Raw genomic sequence first — 16,418 nt, 5'->3', positions numbered from 1 at the left:
TCTACAAGTAAACAAAGTGTGCAAAACTTCAAACGATCTTTTAATTCAAAAATACTGTACATCTACTGCCTAAATATTGTTTGTAATTTGTTAAAATAGTCTTTTTCATAGAATTTTTTTTTTTTTTACTGCATTAAAAAATTAAACTATCATCAATCAATATAAAAACTAAATTTATAGTGACCCCCGAATATAATTTTTTCTTATTTTTAAACTCTTTTCCCAAAAGAATGTGCACTTCACAGACACTACTATGTATAAATATTCAAATACTATTATTCAATTTATTGAAGAAGTACAATTTGCAATACAATAGAGTCTTAATTATACAACAACCAATCATCACACACTCCATTCAATGCAAGTTAAAAGCCTCAAGACTGATACACATCAGCATTATTAATACAGCTGTTACACATATGCTATTTCCTTTTTGAACTTGGTACCATGAAACATTCAATTCAATTTAATTTAATCCAATTACTGCAATGATGATTATTCCAACACTCGAATGCAAAAAAAATTATTTAGCAGAATACAAAAATTTATTAAAGATTTTTTTTTATGGGAAATTGTATCGTTATGTATAACAAACGCAAGTAAATTGATTTGCTATTGAACGCTATTCGAAAAATTGATAGACAATAGAAATTGATAAATGTGCAAGTCTAAAAAAAAATTTTTAATTATAAAAAATAAAATTCAAAATTGCAGATTTTATGCAAAGAACAATATAATAATAAACATAAAAAAATATAATAACATTAAAAAAATTATTTACCAGATTTTCTTGTTTACTTTGGTTGCAAAAATGAAATGTAGGTGAAGCTCTATCATTTTCAATCTGAAAAAATATAATTGTACACATTAATTTAAAAATTTTAAACAAATTTATAAATAAGTACTATTCAATATGTGTGTTTGACATTTTTATATTTCTATGTTGAATTAACATTACAAAAATCAATATTATAATAATACACTAGGAAGCCAATGTATTAATATATTGGCCAAGTTTCACCTTTTTTTTTTTAGTTGTTTATGATTCCTTTGATAGACAAATTGAAATGTAGAACCATACAACCAAAATTTAATTTCGTATTTTTTCAAAAGTCTTTTAATACTCAAATTTTAACCATGTACTAAGTGTACAACTAACAAAATTATTAAAAATATGTTATAAAAAAGATATTAAATTATTCTTAATCGGAATAAAACGTTTCCAGATCCTGACTTTCAGAAAAATACATGTTACTGTTTTAAAGTAACAGAAGCATCAACTTAAAAAAAATTATATATATTAATAATAGTAAATAGATAAATAAATAACTATTTGTTTAAAATAAAATATAACTTTTTCATTTGAATATGCAATTTATTTTTGATTCTAATATTATTATGGCCAATATTCCTGCATTTTGTAGAGGGAAAACACAATTATTCGCACTTTCTCACATTTTGTAAATCTTCATCACATTAAAAAAAATAATTTAAAAAAATCGCGAAATCAGTAGCAGTAACTATTGAAAAAAAGATCAACAGCGAAATCATGCAAGTAGAACTCTTTGAAAAGGGGTTACTAAATGCGTGCTCTCATTTCGAGATTAATTTGTAATAATAAACAATATCATATAAAAAAAATTGGATTTTAAAAACTATGTGTATAATAGTAATAACTACATAAAAAAAATAGAGCAAAAATTTCCGAGAAAAGAAAACCAAAATTTTCACTTCCCAAAGGAAAAATCGTTCTGCAAGAACTAGATTACGTTCTGCAACAATGTCGCCGTGTAGGTTCCTCAGCAGACAAGGGATTAATATTGATTAAAACAAGATGTTGATGCTACTATGCTTAAATTAGTGTTTTTTCATTATTATTTTTATTTATTCCTTTTTACAATCATTATAGGAACAAAAGTTTTGATTTAATAACAAAACTGTGTGCAACAAGGCAAATTTAATAATTATTTATTTTCACAATTATAATTCCCTGCAGAATATAAAAATATATATATATAAATATATATTCTTTATCCTTTAAAAAATAACGTTTAATAGTTAGAAATACAATATCAATAAAAAAATATAAATAGATATGAAAAATTTTATTAATGCAGACGCTACAAATATCAAAGTACTTGCTAATTTTAATAAAATGCAAGATAAAAAGACTAAAATTGGTAAGTGTATAATAAAAAATATCTTTATACTCATTAGCGTAAAAAGTATCAAATATATTTCAATAGAAAAGAATTAAACATGCTTTCAAACATGATATAAAAAATTTGACATTTTAAAAATTATAAATTCATACCAAATACAATCGTGGAAATCATGCTAAAATTTTTAAATTATAAACCACCTCTAACATAATATATTCAATAGAGAAAAAAAATATATCACATCAATTAAATCTCATGCAGAATTTAAAACAAGCAGGGGTCAAAAAACTCACATAAGGGAAAATTCAGAAATTTATTAAATAAGATATATTCAAATCAAGTCACCAAACTGTTACACTCATCTTTTGGAACTCGATGAACTGACTATTTACACACTGACTATTCACACACTAGGCTACATCATGCAAAATTATGCATACTCATGCATTTTCCACACTACTACCTGGCTAAAACTAGAAAAAGCACCACTTGTAGTTGTATAGTCTGATTTTAAGCAGGATTCACTTTTAAAAGTGCAGGTCCTGGAATCCAAAGAAAACATGGAAGGAGAATTGCGGCACTTCCTGCGCTTTGAGAAATTCTTCAACATATGTTTAAGATTTTCAAGCCTTCTACGAGGAGAAAGTCTAAAGAAAATTGAGCTTTCAGATTTGTTGTGAGCACCTTGTTGGCTCTTGCAGTCAAAATTAACAGAGGTTTTACTAACACTGTTTGAATTTAAATTGCACTTCGGAGACAAACTCGAACTGTCTTTGCGCTTGTTGCTCAAAGCGCAGTTGCAGATATCATTACTATTGTCATAAAGGTCTTTGAGAGATGTAAAATGCTGGACTTTACTTTTTACAGCTAGTTCAACTGAGTGGTCACTGCTGTCACTTACGGAAGACACGTCATCACTGTCATGAGATGCAAATTCAATGACAATCCACGGGTTTCTACCATCCGATGAACTTCTGTGGAACCTAGGTTTCAGTTTTCGGAAAAAACTAGAAAGACTGGAACTTCTAGTCTTTTTCGATGGATAACAGGAATTATTGCTGGTCGTGACAGGTAATGTTGAGTACTTCTCGATCTCAATTTTTTTGGGTGTGCAAGGCGTGCTAATAGATGGAATTCTGCCAATTGCAGATTTTTCAATCGATGAACGGGTATCAAAGGACTTTTGGGAACCGGAAATTGATGCATTTGTCACAGCCTGAAAGTAACTCACAGACCGGAAGTGACTAAAAGATTCACTTATTTGTAAGTTAGTGAATGAAGCACTGTGTGGCTTGTTTCTTAGATCTGGTCGAAAATTCATGATAAAAGATACTATATATATATTAAATTAAGTCACTTTCTTGAAGTTAAAAGAATCTAAGTCATTATTAAGGTTCCTGAAACAAAAATTATTGATGAATATCAATATTTGAAACATTTATCAACATGGTAATCAAATTCTGAATTTCAAATAGCTTGGACGCCAATTTAAAAAGTTTAAAATGCAAAGTTACATTTTAAATATATTAAATTAAAAAAATTACTAATATACACAGTTACTAAATTTCAGCAAAATTAGTAGCAAAAAATAAGTTAAAAGGTACCTTTATATTTATATGTAATATTAGAACTTTTTTTTTTCTCAAATTAGAGTAAAACTTAATTTTATTGAATTAAATACCAAATAAAGTTTGAAATTAATAACTTTACCTGCTGTTTGAAATTAAAAAAAAGTTTAATATGCTTTATTTTTAGATTAATAAAATTTAAAAAAAAAATTTATTTGACAAAATTTAAGTTTAACAAAACTTTATAAATAACTTTTAACTCCATGCCAACAATATGCATGTGAAGTAAATCAAATGTATAAATAATCAATTTTATCACGCAGTCATACTATTATATTAGAAAAAGATAATTATTTAAATATGCAGTGACAATGACCATGTTCTTCTCTAATAATTTATTTCTCTGTCAAGAAACAATATTTTCAGCAATGGTCAAAAACTTTGATAGTGGTACATAGATTGTTGTAAAATAAATAAATAAATAAATTATAATTTTAATTATAAATTAGTTTAACTCAGCTACACATTTTAGTATCTAACTGATAATAAAATAGCATATCTAACAATTAAAACTTTTTCTGGTAAAAACATCTAGGGAAGATTTCTGTTTTGATACCTGTGCTAAAAATAAACCAAAAAAATTCATAACTCATAGCTAAGACAGTTCAAACCACATTAACATAATAAAATAAAAAAACTGCATGTTTATAAGCTGTTTGGCAACTTTACAGTAATTGGCTCGAACACGTACTGATACAGAAATATCCGCGATATGCATAGCTGAAGAATATTTCCATAGAAACAATTGTTCCATTTACATATATCATAACAATGAAAATGCTCATATTTTATACAGAATTGTAATAACAAATTTCATAAAGTAATCATTCTTCAAAATTAAAATATGGCTTTCTTTACAATTTTTTCCAAAATTTGAAAAAAAAATTTTACAGGCATAAAAAAAATTTTTTTTTTAAATTTACTTGATATGAAAAACAATCCTGAAGTTATTTTGTTGAAAATATAAACAAAACTTCTCACACAGATCAAGACAATTTCAGACAACTGAATATAAATGTAACTCTAACTTTAATGAAATAAAAGCTCTGTAGCTTTGACTTTCATTAATTACTGAATTGTGATAAAAAAAATATACTGAAACTAAGCTAAATTTCATTTTTATGTTATTCTTTAACTTAACTTAGGAGTAGAATAAGTTACACTAATCAAACATATAAATTAATCAAAAGCCAATTTTACAAGCCAATTTTACATTGTCAAAAATATAACAAAATATAAATTTCGAAAAAAGCCATTTTTGACCAAATTTGAAACAAACCAAAAATTAAAAAAGTAAACAAAGTGAGCCATTCATTAGCACATTTCACTGCAATTCAATTCTAAGCAAAAGAAAAAAAAACAATTTACAAATACTTAGAATTAACTTATCACACCAATCATACCATACAAAAAAAAAAAACTAATTTATGTCATTTTAAAAGTTTGAAATTAGTTTTCAAATAATAAAATTTTAAATGAAGAACACAAAACAGTCTCAAATTACTGAGATTGAACAACTTAAAGAATATTCAAATCTTTGAGATGGTACATCAAGCCTGGACTTCCTAAAGTTAACACAAGATGTTTTAAAAACAGTAAATACTTTAGTAAACTGTAAAAGAACTGTATTTCAAAAATACACTATAAATATAATGAATATATTATCAAAAAAAATTCTATTGTCTAGCATTTATTGATTTATCTTGTGCCAGTATAAATTATGAATCTTTGCAACATTATATAAATCATATTCAAATAGAAATAAGTGATTGACTCATAATAATATTTAGACCGATATGCAGTTGAATCAACTAGATAAATTTATCTTCAGACAAGTAATAAAATTCTGATTCTTAATATTTACGTGTTACTCTGTTACATATTGTACATACTTCCATTGTATGGTATTGTATATTAAAGAATTACGTTTACATTTAAATCATACGTTAAGAAAGAAAGAAAATGATAATTGAACTCCATAGCATTAAGAATAGAGATAAACTTATTGAAATAGAGATATAATTAAGATAAACTAGTTGAATTAAAGCCAATAATTACCTAAAAGTGCTGTTATTAAAGTAACAAATCGCGTAGAAAATTGACATATATTTATTTAAAAAACAAACTAAAGGATTCAATACTTTGTATATTTTTAACAACTCTGATGAGAAAATGAGATGCTAATTCAAGATTTCATTTGAAAAAATTTCAATACCTGGAATAAGTGACATTTAACCGGTTGATTACATACACAGTATTAAACAAATTAACAAATCACAATATTTAGACTGAAATGCAGTTGAATCAACTAGATAAGACAGTAATTAAATTTCGATTCTTAATATTTACATGTTACCTAGTTACATATCATATAAACTTATATTGTAATGTATATAAAAGAATTACGTTTACATTTTAATCACACTTTAAGTAAGTAAGAAAATGCTAATTGAAATAATTAGTATTAAGAATAAAGATAAGCTCATTAAATTCAGATATAATAAACAAATTAATTGAATTAGAGCCAATAATTACCTATAGCTGTTATTACTCTAAATTAACAAATCGCATAGAAAAGGAACATATAGTAATTTAAAAAAAATTTTAAAAAAAGATTTATTACTTTATATATTTTTAAAAAATCTAATATAGAAATGCGATGTTGATTCAAGATTTAATTTAAAAAATTTTAAATACCTCATTATGTGATGACAGGAATTAGTGACATTGAACCGGGTTATTACTCTTTAAATTTTTGACACTACGCCTCTAATATAAGATAATAAATTCCTCTGGTAAACTTTCTATTCACATGGTGCTTTACTAATGAACTTAAAATAACTATAAAACTGTGTTGTAATCACTAAATCCAAGAAAATACAGGAGTGGCGCTAGCAAAGGCTGACATCGACATACAAATAGTAATGAAGTTGAAGTTTATTGCGCGAACTCAAACGTAAATGGACTTTTCTGAGCATAACACAAGTCGTTGCCACCTTACTAATCAAAATATACAATATTAATTGGTTTCATTATTTACTTTTGGTTTTTGTTTCTAAATCTGTGTGTGGCTCTCTTAAAACTAAAGAACCATTTGTTCTATCATCCTGAAATTTAGACAGCGGCTGCAAGAGGCTTATTCAGTCCCCTATTCTTAAATTTGTATGAAATTTTCAATTAGTTCGTTCTGTAGAACCTTGGCCACTAGAATAATCCAAGGGAAGAGCCATTTGAAAAATTGATTTTTTTTTTTCATTGGCTTAGAACTCGCCATTGGTAATAATGAGACTACGGCCGATTTTCTTTCATTAAGATATTATAAAGATTACATCACTGATATTTGCTTGCTTATATCTCTCATTAAAAAATTAGATTTTTTTGCACATTCTTTAATATTTTTTTTTATATGTTTTGTCAGATAAACTCAATGATCAGCATGATCTAGCACTGGCGGATTATGTCCCCAAATTAGTATCCCTAAGAAACAAATTAGTATTCCTAAAATAATTTAATATAGAATAATAATAACAGTACGATAATAATAATAGCAGTTAGTAACTTCTATGGAAATAAATAAGAAAATAATTTTTTTTTTCATGTTTGAATCAAAAAGCTTTGGAAGGACTTAAAATAAATCTGTATTATTAAATAAGTATTGTCAAAAATTAAGAAAAAAATATCGCAATATTACAACTTCCTTAGGAGGATAAGATGTTCTGAGTTTTTGCCAAACGCCCTTTCTTATACCAAAACTGGTAATCTAGATAGCTGAAAAAATTTCAAAAATTAAAATTGTTTACGCAGATTATTTAATCATTAAGTGTTTTTTTTTCAGCAACGTAAAAAACGTACAAGAACAAGTTATTGTATTACGTACAAAACCAAAAGTTTAAAAAAAATGGATTTTTTTTTTCCTTATTGAAAAGTTTCCATTACATATTTGCTTAACCTATAAATGCCGGTAATTGTTGATTGCGCAAACCTAAGGCTTGCAAGGGGCTGTTGCGCTGACAAAGAAGAAGAAGAAGAAGTGCACTGCGCTTCTAACATCTTATCCGCCCCTCCTTTGACAAGGGTTGGTGTACTGCACTCAAAGCAACCCTTCTATTTCAATCATACAGTAAAATATTTTCTGATAAAATCGTGGTCTCGCCAATAATGTTCGCCAGAAGTAAGTGTACAGTGGGAGGGATATGTCAATTAGTGTTTCTCCATTTTGTGCAATTTTCATTTATTAGTAATTTTTTTTTTTTTTTTTTTTTTTTTTTTTTTTTTTGTAACTTTAAAATACAAACTATGTTATGTTAAACTGGGGGAAAAAAAAGGCTTGAAAGTCAAGAATATTTTCTAATTTTGAATCTAAATTTGAATTTGACCGATGCGATTTTTTCAAGAATATTGGTTAAAAAGGTCCAAAAAAATGTATACATTCGATGCCCCTTTGTCGCTTTAAGTTGGTTAAAAAATAAAAGTTCTGGGTACAATACAGACACGAAATACCAAATTTTAACTAAATAGGAAAAGCCCTACTTTAAGCTGGCTCAATTTAGTGAATTTTTAATCAATTTTAATCAATCTATATTAATCAAGTTTGACCAAACTTCTGCATGTTATTTTTTAAAAAAATTCAAACATTCAACCGCAATACTGACCGGAAACCACGGTTGGCAAAAATCATGATTTTTTTTTTTTTTTTTTTTTTTGCTGAAAAAAATCCCAAAATCGTAGATATTTCATTCAAATCTAATTTTTTTCTTTTAATTTAAATCTGATTTTTTTTGGATTTTTTCTTTTTAAATTTACCATCCAAAGTATCAGATAAAAGATTTTAATAATACTTAATATAAAATGCACCTTTATTCTCAAGAAATATGAGTTCATTATAGTTCATTGTGATAGATAATCATTTTACGTCACCAGAATACTGTCCTTCGAATCTTAAAATATTCAGTAGAAGGGTGGAGTCTGTCAAAAGAGATGACCACTTCGACTGGTGGGCTTTATGACGCCGTGAATATTGCATTACTCCCACATATTCTTTTAACTTCCCAACGTTGCTTTAAGAGGAATTGGAAGCAACGCAGATATAAATAAATTCGAGAAAGAAAATAATGCTTGAAAAACCAAAAAAATGCTTTACCATTTTAAGCTGCAGATGCAAGATTAATAATGCAAAGATTAATAATTTAAGATTAATAATGCAAAATAGAGCTGCAGAGCTACATTTTAAACATTTTATCAAATAATATAAAAAAAAATTTAAAAAAAACACCCACACATACACACTCAATTCCTAAAAATAGCAAAGAAAGGTTTAAAATATAGATATATTAATTTGAAATCAGATTAATTTGACAAAATCAGAATTAATTTGAAGAAAATTATTTACTTATTGGGGTAAAGGGGAAAAAAGAAGCTACAAAAAATTACTGATACTTTACGGTCTGTCAGGCGTAAATAAATTCTACTATTTTTTTATTTTCTTTTATTTCATTCCATTTTTTTTTTTTTTTTTTTTTTTTTTGTGAACGTCCATTCAAAAAAAAAAATTATAATAATAAATAAATAAACTAGTTGAATTTACTTGCGCCCAGCTAACCGATAAGAATAGAATTTTTTGACAACTTCTGAAAAATACACAAGTAGAAAGAAAAATGCATATCGATATCGATGGCATTAAAATTTCCAGGTTTAAAGTGAAAGTGTTATTTTTCCTAGCATGTTTTAGTTTTTTTCTCTCCTTAAACTAGTTTTATAAATTCCATTTGTCTGTGAATAAACAATTATGAAAAGTCGTTGGGAATAGATTAATTTCTATCGCAACTGAAATCGTTTGGTACAGAAAAAATAAAAAAAATCGCTTTCAAAAAATAAATTAAAAAATCGTCTGCGTCTGGGAAATTTTTACTTTCAGCTTCTCAAACAAAACGGTGGGTGAGCAAGGTAAGTAATGAAAAAAAAAATTAGTGTAGCTGTAAATAATGACACGGTCGAGTGATTTCGAAAAAATAAATAAATAAAAATAAAACCAGACTCACTCTTCAACTAAATCTGGCACCTGGTCAATGTTTATAGCAGGTGACACAGGGGGATATCGATACTAAAGAATGAAATCCTTTTTTAGTAGCAGAACAATTAAAGAACCGCAAGAAAAGAATTGTGATAAGGGGAGGATACAGAATTGTTTGTTTCAGTGACCTCTTTTGCTAAGAATTGTTACAAAAGCATCCTCGTTCGTTTGCGGCTCAATAAAACGAAGCGTTAAAAATTAGCGGTAAATGTGTAAATAGTTCAGGTTGATCCATCAACGTTAATCAAATTTTGATCATACGATGCTTTTATATAACACTTAATATCTCACTTTTAAATAGCAAATTCAAACGATTTTAATTAAGCTAGGAACTATACTTATTTTTATTAAAATGCGTGTTATTTATTGGAGTTTTAAAAAGATTCTCTAGGAAACAACAGAATAAAATCTTTGTTTAAGGAACAACTGTCTGAAACACTGTTGTTATAAAACCTATCAGAATAAAGACAACAATCTTAAAGATTGTTGTTCCAAGTATGAAATGTTTCGTTCATATTTCCTACACTTAATAAAAAAAATAAATAAAATATTTTAAAATAAGCTTTAGATTTCATTAACTATTGATGCAAATTTTCTTCGGTTTAAACAAAAATATTAGTACAGATATATGAAAAAAATATATAAGTACAGATATATTAAAAAAATATTAAGTACAGATATATTAAAATTTCAATATTACAAAGATATCGTACACGAGCCCTCCATAACGCATTGGAAATGCATTTTACCCTGATTTGCTTCTCTCAGCCACTGTGGTTTTTCTTGTTCCGTTTTTCATCTTCTTTTCTTCCCTCTCTCTCAGCTAAAGTGTTTTTTCGTGTTTTGTTTCTCACCTTTATTTTTCCATTTTTCGTTGGCGACTTTAAGTATTATAATTCAAATCACTTTTGTTTTTTCTCATTCCCGTCTGACAAGTCTTGAAAATGAGCACCTATTTTTGAGAGCTTGAAACACGTCAACTGTTTTTTCCTATTTATATATTTTTGAAGCGAATGAAGGTTTTATTCTGGTAAGATCATACCGCTTCTGTTTCTTGGGATTATTTAGTTAGTAATCTAATGATGATTATATTTATATGCGTTTCGCTTCGAAAAAACGAACAAAATAAGAGCATTAACTGATTATTAGACTTCATCATTTATTAATATTACTTTAAGTATTGTATGAAATAAAGTTTGTATTAAATAACAAGGCTATTCAACTTTAAATGAAATATAATACGGTGATTTATAACAACTATAGCATGCAGTCTGATTAGCATTTACTATAAAATGTAAATAACATCACACTATTTTTTTTAATATAAAATTGGGCAATATAAATATTCTACTCCACGAAAAAAAAAAATAAACAAAATAATCAGATTTTCGAAGATAAATCAAAACATTCAATACGATTGCTTTCAAATCAGCTTATTTTTAGAATAATCATCACTTCCTCTTTAATATCCTGATTGATGTTATCAGTTTTGAAAAGTTCAAAAGTTATCAGTTGGTAAAAAAAAGGTGATTTAAAGAAACTGTTCTCTCCAGTATAGTATTAAAAATTACGCAAGCGTTTTATTTCCTTTCAAAAATCATTAGATTAACATAAAAGTATTGTTATCTTTTTATTTTATGTGAATGTTTTATTTGCACCAATTATTAATAATGATAAATATTAATATTATTATGGTAATCAATGAAATTTTAATTTAAACAAAAATTATGTTAATATCTTAATGCAGTTAGATGCCTGTAAGCGATGTTGCAGATTTTCATACTCGCCGAAATCTGCTTTCATGTATTTTCTGCAAATATATCTTAAGAAAATATCTCTATAGAGGAGTTATAAAATATTGTTGAAGCAAAATTATTGTTACTAGCCCTGTTAATAGCAGAAAATTACACTTCAATTTCATGAATTTTTTTATTTTTTCCGTAAGCCTCTTATTTAGTGTTTTGTTTTTGCAGCATGACAAATGCAGCATGACATGTTTAATATAAAGTGTATTCTGAAGTAAAAAAAAAAAGTTTTTTTCCCCCCCAAAAAAATCAGCATGCCCCCTTAAAAATTTCGTTCATGCTATGTCTATGTATATAAATAAGCGTGTATAATAGTATTGCACGTGCATCGCAATCGCTTCGTAATTCAAATTATATGCATGCCTTACAAATCTTTACATTTCATGTAAATTTGGTTCAATTTACATGATTCCTTTATAGTGCTGACACAAACATCAGAGTAAAAATGTTGTAAAATAAAAGTAATATTTTTTAAAATTTAAAATCTTATTAACTGATAGATAATACCTACATCCTTCTACTACCGAAAATGGATACCTACAAGTGACGTCATTTCTCGATTCAGAAGCCAATCAGTTTCGACACACACGCGTGACATCGCTTACAGGCATCCAAGTAAATCTGATTTAAATCTTAACATGATTTGGCATAATCACTTCTCGAGCTCGAAGTACCCAATTCTATTTCTCTCATATTATATTTGTTGTGTTTAAAACAAATAAGTTTCATTAAAACTTAAAATTAGTTCATAATTGAATTATGATTATATTAGGTACTCTCGTTGTATTAATTTTCATTTAGTAGATAAAGAAATCGTTCGCAGTTCACATAACAATCAGTGCAAAGGTACTGATTAGTGTAAAAATTATGAGTTTCTAATAAATTAAAATAACCATTAAAAAATATTCAAATTTTCAAACTAGTTTTTCTCGTAAACTAAAAACTATTAGTTGTTTTAAAAACCGCAGAGTTGTAACACACAAAAAGCTTAAAAGAAGAAAATTATGCAATAGTAAAATTGCAACAAACTGAACAAATATTAACGAGAAATTACTCTTAGACTATTTCCAAGGATAAAAATGAAAGAGTTAATTTATTCTACCGAAATATGACAACATTTGCAAAGAAAGTTACTAATTCAAAAAAGCGGCAAAGGTGTCCTCGAGACCTCATTCGTCTCAATCCAGCACATTAAATGGTGATAGTTCTAATCAAAGTCGAAAACCTGCGTGAAAAATAATCACTGCTGCCTTCTATGTAGAAAAAGAAAGTGTTTAATGATTAGAACTCAAGACCAAAAGAAGTGCTTTAGTTAGAAAAGTGTTTGATGAGCATAAAGCAGACGAATCTGGCGAAACATTTTGTTGTAGTATATAAAACAACATGATTTCCTAACTATTCTATTAAATGTAATTTTTTTGTGTGTATTCAAAAATGAAAGGGGAAAAAAACATACAATTAGAAATGTATAAAATATGAATTGTCCAGAATGTAGAAATTTCCAAATCGATTCACAATGAATATAGGTTATAAGGATATCATGGCTACCAGCGTAATTCGTTGAATAAAAGCTTTGTTATTAGCAATTCAATTCTTTAATTGTGAGCTATATACTAGGGTGTTCTGTAAACGCTGCGTTTACAATAAATATTTAGAATCTAATTTATAAAAAAAGGAATGATTCCGAATTTTAAAACTATTTTTTCTTGTAAGCTTGAAACTATTAGTTTCCTTAAAACCCGCAGAACACGTGAAAAGCTTAAAGGTAAAGAAAAAAACAAAGATGCAATTGTGTAGTTGCAACAAGCAGAACAAATATTAACGAGAAACTACTTATAGACTATTTCCAAGGTTGAAAATGAAAGAGTTAATTTATTCTACCGAAATATGACAACAATTGCAAAGAAAATTGCTAATTCAAAAAAGCGGTAAAAGTGTCCTCGAGACCTCATTCGTCTCAATTGAGCACAGGAAATGGCGATAGTTCTAATCAACGTCGAGCACCTGTGTGAAAAATAATCACTGCTGCCTTTTATGTAGAAAAAGAAAGTGTTTGATGATTAGAACAAAAGATGGAGAGAAAAAAAGTGTTACAGTTAGTATAGTGTTTGATGAGCATTAAGCAGACGAATCTGACGAAATATTTTGTTATAATATAAAACTACGTGATTTCCTAACTATTCTACTAATGTAATTTTTTGTGTGTATTCAAAAATAAATGGGGGAAAACATGTAATTAGAAATGTATTTACTGCGAATTGGTATTCAGAATGCAGAAATATCCAAATCGATTCACAATGTACACAGGTTATAAAGATTTCACGGCTACGAACGTAATTTGTTTGTATAAATATTGAACGTATTAGTTTTGTAACAAGTAATTCAATTCTTTGATTGTGAGCTGTATGCAGTATGTTCCATAACCGCTGCGTTTACTCTAAATATTTTGAATCTAAATCATAAAAAAATATATGATTCCGAAAAAATTCGAACGATTCCGAAGGTATGATTTCGATAAATTGGATAAATTGAAAAAGTGTACACATTAGGAATCATAAATTATTTAAGCGAGTTAGAAACAAAAACATTATCGAAACCTAACGAATCTCTGTAAAAGAAAGCGGGACTGAAAACACCAAAACCTACTTGATTTGTCTGAGAAAACAGTGGAGGTGAAAGGCAATGATTAGATACACCTCCAACTTTTCTCAAACAATCAAACTGGTTTTGATATATTTTGCATTTTACCCTCTTGATAATTCGAATATATATTTAACTCCAATTTTGACAAAACTCTAAATGTATACATTAATAACGGTGTACACGTTTTTGCTGTAATAAAGTATGCGAGATGATTTTAAACAGACGAATTCTACTTAATATCGAATAAAAACTTAAATTCTCAAAACTTCTTAAATTATTTACAAAACTTTACGGATAGAATGTTAACATTTAGAAGAAGAAAAAATTATATCTAAGTGAATTCGAAACAAAAACTCTATCAAAATCAATCGGATAACTAGTAAATCGGTGACAGTATGAAAAGCATAAAATCCAATGTGGTTGATTGATGTATCTTGGAAGTGTTATAATAGCCGTCCTTCAGCTTCTCTCTGTTTCATTCGACAATCAAATAGGCTTTGATGCTTTTATTCCTGCCTTCCTCAGAACTGATTCATTAAATTTCTATAACTTTCATGTTTGATTGCGTTTTGCTTTCATATTAATTTACACCCCATACATTTAGTTCACAAGTTTTCAACTTGATTTTGGCACGTTAAGGGCAGCCATTACCGAATAATCATCATGTGAGATGTTTGGCATTTAAATAGTGTCTTTATTTCAGAAAATTTTTAATGAAATTTTAGGAATTGTGCAGAAAAGAAGATAAGTAGAAAATATCTGTTTTCGAGTTGTTAAATGAATGCGAAAGTATTTTAAATCAAGCTGGTGGAGCTGGATCATAAATGATTTCTATTATGTTTGTAAAAAAATGCACGAAATTAGTTTTTTTAATTTTTTTTTAAAGGGAAATGAGGATGATTTGAATTTCTTCTAGACAGGCAAATTAGAGGTTATTTCCTATTCATCTTTTTACGCTGAAATGAACGGAACTAATCCCGAGACGATCGGACCAAAAAAAAAAAATACACTAAAGAATCCACTACACAAAAAAAAAATCCATAGCAATACAGAAAAACCATTGCAATATCCATTACAAAATACAAAAGAATCCATTATACAAAAAAAAATCCAGTGCAATAAAGAAATCCATTGCAACTTTTAAAATATTAGTCCTTTTGGCTCAAGTTTGGTCCTGTTTGATTAATCGAAAAGACTTACAATGCTTCACTCTTTTGTATCAATGTCAGATGCGTAAATATATACGATTGCAAAATTGTACTTTTTGTACATAAAACCCTTATAACTTCTAAACTATTAATACTATGGTCGTAACAAAAATCTTTTACTCAATTCAACATAGAAAAATACATCGGAAACAAAGGCACGCCTGTGTGACTAAAATAAATTTTCTTCCTTAGAACATCTCCATTTTCCTCAAAAAAAGCAAAAACCGTACCTTAAAAAAAGGCGAAAAACGAAAGGCAGACAAAAGAAAGAAAACAAAGTTTTCTATAAAATAAAAAATAAGAAAATATTGATTATTAATTTTAATGGACTAAAAATATACTTCAAAAATTTTAATAATAAATGAATTATGTTAAACGTTTTATCAATAATGCAAATAAAACTAAAACTGTAAAAAAGATGGGTTTTTTTTTTAAAAAAAAAGGGGGGATTGATTTAATTATGAAATGCATTACACAGGAGCCGAATGAGATAAAAATTCTAAAAAAAATTTGGAATTTCTAAAAATTCCGAAGAGATAAATATAACTAATATAATCATGACTGGCCAAAATTTATTTTTGGAGAACTCTCTAATAATGTTGCACGGTATATATTCAACCGGACATGTTTGAACTACGACAATGCCACCGATAATTTGTCGGCAAAATATGAAACGTTTGAGCATTTCACTCATTATTTAAGCATTCCATAGAATGCCAAATAATAAACCAGCAAAAAATGAAATACATTAGCTATCTATAAAATAACAGTGAATTCTATAGAATGCCACTGTTTTATTCATTTACGCATATAATACATTTATTTACATATATAATGAACTTCCTTAAACACAGTCTTTCATCATCTTTTTTTAAATAACATTTGTATTTTTGTGGATTGAA

The 16,418-nt window shown here is 27.3% G+C and overlaps 1 protein-coding gene across 2 annotated transcripts in view; it reads right to left on the bottom strand.

Moving 5' to 3' along the window:
- LOC107447953 (uncharacterized) overlaps window positions 1–16,418 on the bottom strand; it is a 63,593-nt gene that overhangs the window by 19,999 nt on the left and 27,176 nt on the right. Inside the window, exons 2-3 of one of the 2 annotated variants that reach the window (XM_043044280.3) lie at window positions 2,626–3,559; window positions 782–844 (exon numbers count right to left, since the gene is read on the bottom strand). In XM_043044280.3, coding sequence (XP_042900214.1) covers window positions 782–844; window positions 2,626–3,483 — 921 coding nt within the window. In that variant the 5' untranslated portion in view covers window positions 3,484–3,559. Of the gene's footprint in view, window positions 1–781; window positions 845–2,625; window positions 3,572–16,418 lie in introns of those variants that run through there. The other variant, XM_087152041.1, reaches the window with a different exon arrangement.

The sequence above is a fragment of the Parasteatoda tepidariorum genome, chromosome 9 (assembly GCF_982258835.1).
Source record: "Parasteatoda tepidariorum strain Cologne lab strain chromosome 9, Ptep-v5.0, whole genome shotgun sequence".
Classification (NCBI taxonomy): Eukaryota; Metazoa; Arthropoda; class Arachnida; order Araneae; family Theridiidae; genus Parasteatoda; species Parasteatoda tepidariorum.
Note: the sequence above shows the minus strand (reverse complement) of the source record. Positions and strands in the feature narration are given on the sequence as shown.